We start from the raw sequence: 11,839 nt of genomic DNA on the forward strand, positions 1-11,839 counted from the left end.
AGAAACCAGCCTGTGTCTCAGTCTGTGTTTGTCTCTCTTTGGTTCTTTTACACATCAAAATCACATTTACATAAAAACAATGAATCCATGAGACACATTCATGACACCATAAATTCACCACCGTCAAAAACAACAGCTCCAACACCCAATCAAAAACAACACAGCAGAGCCCTCTAAGTATTTGTGGAGAACTTAGACCCTGTTTCCACACAGGTGGGTATCTGTACAAATTTTCCCTTCGTTTGTGTATTTACACATAAACGGAGTTTTCGCCTCTGAAAATGAATCTTTCTAAAAAAAACTCCGGCAAAAGTGGAGATTCTGGAAAACCCTGCATTGTGTTTGAATGTGAACTGAGAAGAACGGAGTTTGCGGCAGTCTGCGCGTCAGTTGGTGCGACCTTTTTTGTGTAGTACGGCTGCCAGAGCAGCTGTAATCTAGTAATGGAAGTATTCCGGATAGTGTTTGCATTTCTGCTGGTGTCAGCACTTTTTACGTGTTTGCATTTGATACAGCTCCTCCTCTGTAGAGGAGCAGAGAGAACCTGGAGACATGTCAGGTCTCCAGGTTCAGCAACTTTGGAACAACTTCTGACTCAAAGACCGCATCGATGAGGCTTCTGATTGGCTTGCACGGCTTTCTCCTTCTGCCTACACTGCCACCCACAGGCCTGGCGTAGTTATGACGGCTCTTGGGAGCGTATTTAAGCGGGTTAATGTAAACGGAAACTTTTTTGAAAACTATGATGGTGCACGATGTTATTTTGGAAAACGGAGGGAAGGAAATATTCGTTTTTCAAAACACCCGGCTATGTATGAACATAGCCTTAATGTGCTGTTGTCTAAAAGCTGCACAAAGCGAGCAGGACGAGCTCCCCCCTTTAATCAGGACCTTAGCCGCCTCACCAACATGTTACTGATGATAATTCCAGCCACAAGTATGACGATCATGATTACGAGCGTCAGACCGCGCCGCACCACCAGCTGTGCACCTGAGAGGACCTCCCCCACCGTGGCAGTGCTGAACTCACGTGCCTGGCCTGGATCAGGGTCACGCTCCTGGTCTCCGAATGTGTTTGAATCTGGACGTTAGAGAAGAAAGCGTTCAGCATTCATGTGTTGGAGGATTTAATCAGGTAAAAAAACAGCAACCACCTGTGCTCACCTGTCTGTTCCAACTCAACCATGTGTTTGTCTTCTGTGTGATGGACGCCCGCTCTCACCAGAGCCTGATCAGACACAGAGTGAGGATTGCTGGATTTAACCTCAGGTATGTTCAAAAACACAGAGGAACCTGCGACCACTCACCTCCTCTACGGCCTTTTTCCAATCAAGTTTACACAAACATATGATAAAAGCTAACGCTTGAAGGGACACAAATATGGTGAGCCCTGTCCAGAGTCCTGTCATGTGGGAAAAGATGAGCTTTAATGGCATTCTGGGATCAATAACAGAAGCACAAGGCTCATAGTTAATAGTCTGACTTTACCCACAATCCCCATGTTAGCTGCAAACATGAGGGAAGCACCGATGGGGAAGCCGATGACGTACAGTCCCACCAAATTACACAGAGCACCAATCAGCTGCTTTCCTGCTCCTCTGAGGACGCCTGCAGCCGCACCCTGAGGGCATCAAACACACACACCATCAGATTCACCGTCCGTTAACGGGTCTGGAAGCTTTATGGGAAGAATAGTTATTATCTCACCGCAGCGGCATCACCGACATGCATGAAGCAGAATATCGCCATGACATCAGCAACCCTCTGAATGATCTCTCTGTGAAGGTAGAGACACAGATTGTAAGAAGCTTTTTAAAATATAGACTTGTCTGCAGACCATATTTGACATCAAGTACAACAAGGCAAAGTGGTAACAAGTTAATCTCTGTATGTGTCAGCAAGTGGCAACATCCAGGGCTCAGAACCGTTATAAAAATCGCAGTTCCCCCTGCTGCCTCTAGGGGCTGCAGGGCTGTGCAGAGAGAAGATGTGAAACTAGGGTCTGTGCAGTAGAAGTTAAAAGGTGAGTGCCCAAACATTCATCCACTTCTATGTCGACCATGTAGCTGCTCCACAACAAAAGTACAAATTCACTTCCTTTGTTTTTTAGCCAACAATAACGAATAACTTAAAAGAATGAAAAAATAAACACTTGGGCACAGATCAAAGTGATAAAGCTGTGGTTAAAATACTTTAAGTTTTTAGTTTGGTGGCAAAATGTATCGCTCACATTGTGAGCACATGTAAAGAACCAGCAAGGGTTAATTTGGAGTCTTTACTGCTTAAAAAGCCTCATAATAGTCTATATAAATATATATGATGCCCCCAAAGACAGTTCTGTTTCTCTGAGAATCAGATGTTACACCTGCTGTCAAAGCATGTTGGTGTAGCCTTAACACAGTGTCTGCACTGTCCTCTATTCCTTCATGTCTAATCATGTCCCTGCATATTTCTCTTGGTGGGTGTATTGTTTGTATTTTTGGCTCAGAGAACATTTGGAGACACCGTAAGTGATATGATGTCGATGAAGATTCTCCGTCATCCTTGCTATTCTCCATCAAGGTTGAAGTGAGGCAGCTGGGCTTGTAGAGTTTTCATGAGGTCCAGTTGCCTCACTTCAACCTATTTATAAATTTTAACTAATCTTACACACAGAATTAAGAATCCACACATTCCAGAGGTCGAACGGTGTCTGACAGACCTATTGATCCGTCTATTGTCATGCTATGAGCCCTGACACACCCACCTCCCTGAACATTATCACCTTGTTATCATGGCCCATTCAGAAAACAGATATTTGGGACTGCACTATATATATATATATATATATATATATATATATATATATATATATATATATATATATATATATATATATATATATATATATATATATATATATATATATTTAAATAATGCTACAAATATCTATCAATCCATCCTCAAATAGATAAATTAAACATTCCATTTTGACTCAAAATTGTAACAGAGGAGACATTTAAGACCTGATGAATAATCAAAATCAAAACAGAAAGTTTTCTTTCTGTATTTTCCTAACAAGCAGGTAAAAAGTAAAGAATGGTCAGAATGAGCTGCCGACAGGGAAAATCTGTTGCCACCCAATGTTGTAAGTTCATGGCCATGTGACCACCCTGTTTACACAATCTATCATTAAACGACATTGTAAACATGAACAATAGAATTCATTAGTGGTGTTAAAGTGGTTTTAAAAGAGGAAACAATATGTTTTATGAGGGTACATGTGATGTAATACAGCCGGCCTGTGGGGGTTCAAACTCACTGCGGCCTGGTTAAATGGTCACACTTCGCTGTAAATGATGATCTCAGTTAATGTCTGACCGTCGGTATACTCACTGATCTGAGGTGAAAATGCGTCCGATGACGTGTCTGGAGATGCCGAGAGCAGCGCCGACACAGCAGGCGACTGTGACTGTGTCAAACAGAGACAAACAGAGAAGATGTTGGCAACAAACCTGAGGAAGGTAAAGCCCCTCTCAGACCATTTATTCAGACATACTGCAGGTCTCTGCCCATGATATTCCTGGCTTTGATACTGAGAGGGAGAATATGAGAACAATATCTGGGGGAAGCCTGATACTGAAGTTTGTCCAAAGCCTCCTTTATCCTCCTCCTCTCCTCTGTCTGCCTCACTGTGAACTCTCCTCCTGCATTCCCACAGACTCTCTTCTGCTGTTTTTAATAAAGTTTTTATCCAGGGTCCTCATCAACCTTCTGATTCTGGGATTGTTTTTTAATCTGTTTGTAATCTGCTGTGATGAACATGTACAGACTGCATCAAACCCATTGACAATAAAAACTATGGACAGAGCTTCCATGATGTCACCTGTTTGTTTCTGAAGAGCCGTTCTGAGGCTCGGTGGGAGGTTCCAGGATGTTGATGACCGCCGCCATGTTGGCAGCGTCACGTCCACCAAAACTCCAAATATGGACAAAGAGGGGGAGCACGAGCGGGGTTTAGGGGGGCGGGCGATCGTGGAAGCAGGAAACTCACGCTGTGATACGTCAACTGTCTGTCACTCAAGCGGCAACGCCCATAATTAGGCGTAATTTTAAGTCCGAATACAATTGAAACGAGTGAGTTGTAAAAAAAATTCACCCCCTGTACAATTGACACTAGAAGAGTGAAGAGAGAGATCATCTGAGACCAGAGTGGTTTTTTGTACCAGGCTGGACACAATTTCTGCTGTGAAGTCGGCCATTTTAACATGGGAGTCTATGGGAAATTACTCGCTTTTGGAGCCAGCCCCCAGCAGTTGCGGCGTGAATTACAAGTTTTGACACTTCCACATGGGCTTCAACTTTGAGCCCCGAAGGTTGCCGCTTGGTCAAACCACTAAGGTCAAACTGTATAAAGAGATGGACAATATGACAGTGAGGCCAAACATGTGGGTAGCCCCTGGTGGCTGGCTGCGGCATAGGTCATAAACCCCGCCTCCTCCATGTCAGTGGAAAGGACTTGTTGGCTAGTTCTTATTACACTGACTGTAGACAGATGCATTATCCATCTAAAAATAACATTATCAGTAAAGCAGGAGGGAGCTGTGTCTGACGTCAGAGTCATCAGAGTGATTTCCAACCCACCTATCCACACTATGCTTATTTACACTGCCCAGATAACAAAACAGGTGTGGCCCAAACCCGGCTCACTTTAACATTCTTATCGGGCCCACTTATGGCATGGAGCGACGGCATTCGAGTGATCCACATCTGTTTGCCACAAGCAGGCCAGACCAGAGCCACAGCTCCACTAACTCATGAACCAAATATTTCATGTTGGCCACTTTAGGGCCACATACAGAACCCAGTGTAAACACATGTTATACATCTTAGCCAAGAGAGGCCCACAGTAAATGTGAGCCACATTTGTAATTTTACATGTGGGCCTCTAAAGGCTCACATGCATTTTATCGGGGCCAGCTGAAGCCACCAGTGCTGTATCATTCCAGAACTTGGCCACATTGGCTTGCTTGGAGTGCTAAGCTAACACCAGCTACTGGCAGGCTTCCACACCCAACAGGATCACTGTCTTCACAAGGACAAGATGGCGTTTACACATGTTGGGAAATGTGTAAAGGAAACCGTGCTTATTTTGATCCTGCCTTACTGACAGTAGTGAACTCCATCATCACCGAGCTGGAAGCCAACAGGACCGCATCATTTAACACCCACGGCTCTCCGTCTGTCCCTCTAAAGCTTGTGTCTGTGCTATTAAACCACGACTATGGTTATGTGTGTGTTCTTACATGCACACATGATGGGGACTTTGCAGGACAGCTTGGCCTGTTCTATGTTTCCTGCACCAAGAGCATTCCCAACTCGAACGCTGGCAGCAACGGAGAATCCCAGAGGACTCTGTGGATGAAAACAACATCATGATATGGATCAGTACTGAGGAACTATGTTCAGAACTAATGGCTTCATGGCCCGTTTTATTTCACACATGTGTTTTTCAGACTCCTGTTGATCCCGCTGATCATTAAGATACAATTACATGAAATAAATCATAAAGTTTAAAAACTTGGAGTGAAGACAGAGAACTTCAAAGGCCTTTAGTACGTAATCTTAATCAGCTTATCAGATTATTCGTTCTTTGTACTCATTAGTACAATAGCAGATTAGAGGTCATATTCTTTTTCTATTTTTGAAATACAGGTGGAGACAAAATTATTAGCCACCTTTGAAAATGTCATTCTTTCTGACTATTTCCCACGTTTTAATACAGAAACTCAGTTTTTCGTTTGGACAGACACTGACTTCCAGTCTGTGTGCTCTGTCTCCAGGTGGTCTCTAGCAGACTTCAGTCTGTGTGCTCTGTCTCCAGGTGGTCTCAAGCAGACTTCAGTCTGTGTGCTCTGTCACCAGGTGGTCTCTAGCAGTCTTCAGTCTGTGTGCTCTGTCTCCAGGTGGTCTCTAGCAGACCTCAGTCTGGTTTGAAGGTGTTTCCTCTGCAGTCTGGCAGTCCATTCCTGTGCAGGACTCTAGTGACGGTCTTCTCTGACTCTTCAGGTCCAGATCTGGTTAAATCCTTCACTAGTGTCTCTGCAGCTGTTCTCGGCTCTTCCGACTCATCTCTCACTGGTTTTCTTTCCAGAACCTTCCACGTGTTTCTCTTCCTGTCTCTGTCTGGTTCTGTTGGACTCTCTGTGAACTTCTTGATGAACAGCTGCTCTTCAGACTTGAATCTCTCTGATGAACTTGTAGACATTCTTCTACTTTATAGACGTTAACAATCCTCACCTTCACATTTGGGAGATATTTAAAAAAAAGAATGGAATTTCATAGGGGGGCTAATAATTTAGTCTCCGTCTTCTTTCAAACCACGTGAGCAATGATGAACACAACATCACCATTAAGCCAGGAGACGTGCAGTTACCATGTAAGCTATGATGCACAGCTGGTACGCTATGGACTGAGCTCCCAGCTCCACCTCACTGATCAAACCGGCCAGGAAGCCTCCGATTTCAAATACCCACCACGACAGGCAGATCATCAACATACTGGGGACGGCCAGCTTGACGAAGGGACCCCACTCCTGCAGGCAGTCCATGGACCAGCCTGTGGGTTGAAGTCAGGAGTGAACATGCTGTCCGCCTGATGTGAATCAAACTCATGTCGAGCTCTGAGAGGAGAACTGACCTCCCCAGGTGGCTTTGTGCAGACCCCTGCAGCAGATGTACACACACAGGAACACGGCCAGCAAGTACTGAGAGATGGCATTGGCTGCTGCTGATCCACTTCAGTGTCGTCATGACAACAGCGGGAAAAACAGAAATACAAGGATTTTAAGTTGTCGTTTTCGGCATCAGAGGATAATTAGAATATTCATTACCCAGATTAATGTTTTAAAATCAAACAGTTAACAGGACAGCCAACCCTTTGTGTGCATGCATTATGAGTCATGAGTGTGAGAGCATGCAGGAGGGCTTCTGCTTTGAACGCCAATCACACTCTTGCACAAATGTGCAAGTGATAGAGTTACTCTGTGTGCATGCTTCTCAGGTATCCTTGTGCAAGCAGCCAAGTCACCCTTATGCAACTGTCTCACTGTTGGAGACAAAATGATTAACCCCCATCTGAACACATTTCCCAAATGATGTTTGGTCTGGTGAGAGATGAGTCTGAAGAGCCAAGAACACCTGCAGAGACACTAGTGAAGGATTCAACCAGGTCTGGACCTGAAGAGTCAGAGACCGTCACTAGAGTCCTGCACAGGAATGGACTGCCAGACTGCAGAGAAGACACCTCCAAACCAGACTGGAGTCTGCTAGAGACCACCTGGAGACAGAGCACCCAGACTGAAGTCTGCTAGAGACCACCTGGAGACAGAGCACACAGACTGAAGTCTGCTAGAGACCACCTGGAGACAGAGCACACAGACTGAAGTCTGCTAGAGACCACCTGGAGACAGAGCACCCAGACTGAAGTCTGCTAGAGACCACCTGGAGACAGAGCACACAGACTGAAGTCTGCTAGAGACCACCTGGAGACAGAGCACCCAGACTGAAGTCTGCTAGAGACCACCTGGAGACAGAGCACACAGACTGAAGTCTGCTAGAGACCACCTGGAGACAGAGCACACAGACTGAAGTCTGCTAGAGACCACCTGGAGACAGAGCACACAGACTGAAGTCTGCTAGAGACCACCTGGAGACAGAGCACACAGACTAAAGTCTGTGTCTGTCCAAACAAAAAACTGAGTTTCTGTATTAAAACGTGGGAAATAGTCAGAAAGCCTAAAGACTAAAGCTGGATCCATACTCCACGAGAACAGAGAACTCACTCCTCGCTGCCGACGTTACGCCCACAAAATGACGTCATTTTTCTCTTGGAGAGCCTGCTCTGCAGCTCTCTTGGACACATGGCCCGGGAGAACTTTTTCTCTCAGTGGTGTGCGAGAACAATTCTGTGATTGGTCGGAATTTAGTGGGCGTGATGAATGTGGAGAAGTGCAAGAGCTTCTTCAGGTGCAGAACACACAGACAGAAGGAGGAAGCACAGCGACGATGGACAGGTTAGATGAGCAGCTGGCAAACTCCTCTGGAAGGAGAAACACGGCGCACAGAAGAGAGCGTCTGTCCAAAAGGTGGCGATAAAAACTAATCCCAGTATTGATCACGGCTGGACACGCACATTAAACACCGGCAGACAGTCATCCACACATTCACAGAATTAAGACCAGGGTCCATGCGAGAAGACCATCACATCTGGAGGAGCGTCAGAGATTCACCCCAGAAATATGAGCTATGGACTCCTCAGGAGTCGAGACTCATACTTATTGAAAAATAACTACACCAGGTGACTCCACTCCAAGAAACACTACTGAGTGTTAACATCATCTACTTATTGTTAGGATTTACGAAATCATTTTGTTAAATAATGTAAGCTCCTACACACAGGGGGTAATCATTTTGTCTCCAACTGTAACTTTGTGCACACAGTTACTTGTGTTGATGCCAATGACGGCCTCTGTTTTTCCTCAAAGCGTATCCAGACCTCACCTGGAGATTACTGCTTAGTTTAGTGACTAAAGGGAGCCAGCTTCCAGAGCAGGCAGTGATCGACCGACAAACTAAAACTGTGACTACAACTGAAACTACATAATAAACTCACGCAACTCCCATGTCCAGGGCATAGAGGAAGACGTAGTTGATGACGGCATTGAGGACATTTCCGATGGCTGCTGTTATAACTTGAGGCCACATGATTCCCTAAATAAAAAAAAAAACAAGAAACCACACAGCAGGTTATTGTGCGATTCTTAAACTCTGCTTCAGGTTACACACCACCAGTCTGATGTTCAAGCACTCAGCACCTGGTTCTGTAGATACTTCCCCTGCAGCTGGTACATAAAGGCCGCCTGGAGGCACAGAACAAACAGTTGGTCTCAATATAAACTGTACGTCTTAAACAAAAAAGTTAAATCCAGAATACAGGTTGCATTAAACTCACTGGTAGAGCAGGCATGAAGATCTTCACATACAGCTGAGAGAGGCTACAGGACGGACAGACAGACGGCCTGTGTTATGGATTTGTAGCAGGGCTCATAATCAATAGTTGCAAACATAAGTATGAAAATCTGCTAATAGAGATCCAGAGCTGGATGTTAAAATACCTGTGAGAGCAGGTTATGAGTATAAATATTTAGCCATACTAGCAGAAAATAAAAGCACATCGTTTCCCCCTTCTGGCCGGGAGAAGAATTGCAGTCAATGATGATTTAGCTGCTATAAACGGACCTGGCGACCTCTGGACTCTGTCTGACAGCCAGCAGCAGGGGCTCTGTGTTGATGAGGACGGCCCAGCAGGGGAAACAGGCCAGCAGCAGGATCAGAACCCCCCTCTGGAGGATCACGCCCACACGCTTCAGGTTACCGCTCCCATACGTCTGTGTGAAACAGGCGGGTGGACCGTTACTGATCACACCGATCAAACTAACACAACAAAACAAAGCTCATTGTTGAGCTGTTTGTAGAGTAAACTTTGCCGAGGGCAGCACCTGAGATATGAGGGTATCACAAGCTGACGACAAACCAGTGCCAATGGAAATCCCGCTGATGTTCACCACCTGGGAATGAAAACATTTAAAAAAAAACACACACACACACAAATGATAGAAACCTGATGTGTCTCCTCACCGCAGCGGCCAGTGAAACTCCTGCTAGTTCCGTTTTCCCCAGGTGACCACAGAACATCACGCTGACGGTGCTGATCATGAAGACCATCAGCTGGCTGATGAACTGGGGAAACAACAACAACCATTAGGTTTCAGAGTTAAACTTTATTCATGACACGAAGAGTCAAAAGTCAGATACAATTCAGAACCTGCCTAAGAGTTAACAGATGATTCAGCACACTTCATTTTCTAAAGTAAAAACAAACATATAAACAAATATCATACTCTATGTACCTCACTGTTCACATGCCCTGGGAGATACGGGGATGTTTCAGTACTTGCCTAAAAACTATGAATATTTCTTTGATATCGAAGCATTTTCACGAGAGGTTTCAGTTCATCCCTTAAAGGTAGGAGAGTTCATTCTGATGCACTTTTTGTTAAATTAGTGTAACTTCTCTTTACAATCCGATAGCAACCGATTAGTTCGGCAGTTTCGCTTTAAAACGAAGAATATGAATCATCTGAAGCTATAAAACACTAAAAACATCAGCCAATCCTCCGGGTGGACCCTGTAGGAGTATTGGCTGGTTGTCACTCTCTTCCTGCTCTGTGCACCAGAGAGGTACGTGCATGATGGCCGAAGTCACAGACCGCAGCTCGTCTTCAGGTGATGCGCGTCCATGTGATTGGGAGGCGTGGCTTCAGGGTGAGCTCAGAGAGAAAGGGGCGTGTGTTTACTTTCAACATCTGGCTGACTCTCACTGAGTTTTTTTTTAAAATCTCCTATCCTACCTTTAAAGCAAAGAAAATAAAAATAATTCATTTTCCAAACCAACACAGAGCCACACATGCTGTAGGCTGTAAAAGGAAACACTTCAGAACTCTGGGGCAGGAGTCCAATAACCAGAGGGTCGGTGGTTCGGTCCCAGCTCCTCCCTAGTCATTGTTGTGTGTCCTTGGGCAAGGGACTTTACCTGCACTGCCTCCAGTTCACTCACTGGTCCCAGAATCCTTCTGGGATTATTAAAGTGTAAAAAAAGCTTCAGATTTTTACAGATTTCTTTAGTTTTTAAGTAATAAACTCAAAGATATTACGTTTAAATTGTGACTTATTAATGAACTCGGCGCATTTCCTTTTCTAAAGTATGGACAAACTAAAATAAGGCTCTCAGGCAGTCCGGGGGCAGCAGGGGGGTCCTTCAGACTTCAGAATAATGACGTTTGTAGTTTTTCTTCATTATCACAGTAACAGTGACGTGTGTGAGGAAATGTAACCGCACACAGTCACAGTTATGTTCCGCTTCCTTAATTTAAACAAATAAACACAATATAACACTTTCTATTCCAGGGAGGACGCGCTCGGTCTTACCACCGGCCCGGCGAGATTAACGACCTGCAGCAGCTCTCCCCGGTACTCCGGGGGGACGAACCGGCGGCGGACGCTCCGCAGACAGGCGGGGGTCTGAACGCCTTCACCGGGGGTCTGAACAGCGGCGGCGGCGGACGCTTCCTCCACCTCCAGGTCTCCGTCCTCGTCTGTTGGTGCCAGTAAAGGAGTCTCCATGACCGGGGAAACTAAACCGGTGCTTTACATGAAGCAGAGCCCGTCCTCCATGGACACGCGTCCCCTGCAGTCACACACAGAGGACACACAGGTTTGGTCTTCGGGGACACTAAAGTGCGCGGGGACCGGGTCCACAAAAACCTCCTGGCGTCCTCCGACCGTCCGGGGTGTCATGTGATACTCTGACGTCATAAGGAAATTGAACAAAATAAAGTAAAAACTGCTCAAGTAAAAAAAAAATTAAAGAAAACAAACAAAAAAATAATAAAAAAAAAACTGCTCACGTGATCAATCACGTGCTGTGGTTATTTTTACTACTAAATTCTAAACGTTATTTCTGTATTTTAAAGAGGAACGAGATTATTGATACCCAAATATCAATAACCAGACGTAGTTTTGATCTTTAAAATAATATAAATATCTGATGTGCCTCACTCCAGATGATAGCAGTGGAGTTTCTATTTTCCATTCATTCTGATTGTTGCAGCTTTAGAGCATATAATGAGGATGCTTCTGAAGAGTGCAGGCACTTTGCTGCTCTTGCCAGCCTTACTGTGCTTTTTTTTTAGTCACTGAATGTTTGGATGGGAACGGACCTGCTGCACCTCAGTTTATTC

At 45.0% G+C, this 11,839-nt stretch overlaps 1 protein-coding gene across 2 annotated transcripts; it reads right to left on the reverse strand.

Moving 5' to 3' along the window:
- Positions 1-674: 674 nt before the first annotated feature.
- LOC114442681 (multidrug and toxin extrusion protein 1-like) lies at positions 675-11,390 on the reverse strand. 2 transcript variants are annotated; one of them, XM_028416454.1, is made up of 16 exons: positions 11,028-11,390; positions 9,678-9,779; positions 9,539-9,607; positions 9,279-9,427; positions 8,992-9,034; positions 8,855-8,899; positions 8,653-8,750; positions 6,679-6,776; positions 6,416-6,597; positions 5,286-5,394; positions 3,376-3,451; positions 1,708-1,777; positions 1,489-1,621; positions 1,308-1,402; positions 1,165-1,228; positions 675-1,081 (listed from the first exon to the last, which is right to left on the reverse strand). In XM_028416454.1, exons 1-16 carry the CDS (start codon positions 11,220-11,222, stop codon positions 885-887), a joined length of 1,725 nt encoding a protein of 574 aa, XP_028272255.1. In that variant the 5' UTR covers positions 11,223-11,390; the 3' UTR covers positions 675-884. The 2 variants fall into 2 exon arrangements, 1 of the variants encoding a protein (XP_028272255.1); XR_003671366.1 differs by having other exon boundaries at positions 1,004-1,081; positions 1,493-1,621.
- Between the last annotated feature and the right edge of the window lie 449 nt (positions 11,391-11,839).

Source organism: Parambassis ranga, chromosome 1, assembly GCF_900634625.1.
Source record: "Parambassis ranga chromosome 1, fParRan2.1, whole genome shotgun sequence".
Lineage (NCBI taxonomy): Eukaryota > Metazoa > Chordata > Actinopteri > Ambassidae > Parambassis > Parambassis ranga.

Bases quoted from the DNA above. Each gene is read 5' to 3' on its own strand.
- LOC114442681 (XM_028416454.1), bottom strand. From the start codon at position 11,222: ATGGAGACTCCTTTACTGGCACCAACAGACGAGGACGGAGACCTGGAG. The intron at 3,452-5,285 runs GTAAGAACACAC...TGTTTGACACAG, and splicing joins AGTCCCCATCATGTGTGCAT to TCACAGTCGCCTGCTGTGTC. The intron at 1,403-1,488 runs GTAAAGTCAGAC...CCCACATGACAG, and splicing joins AGCTAACATGGGGATTGTGG to GACTCTGGACAGGGCTCACC.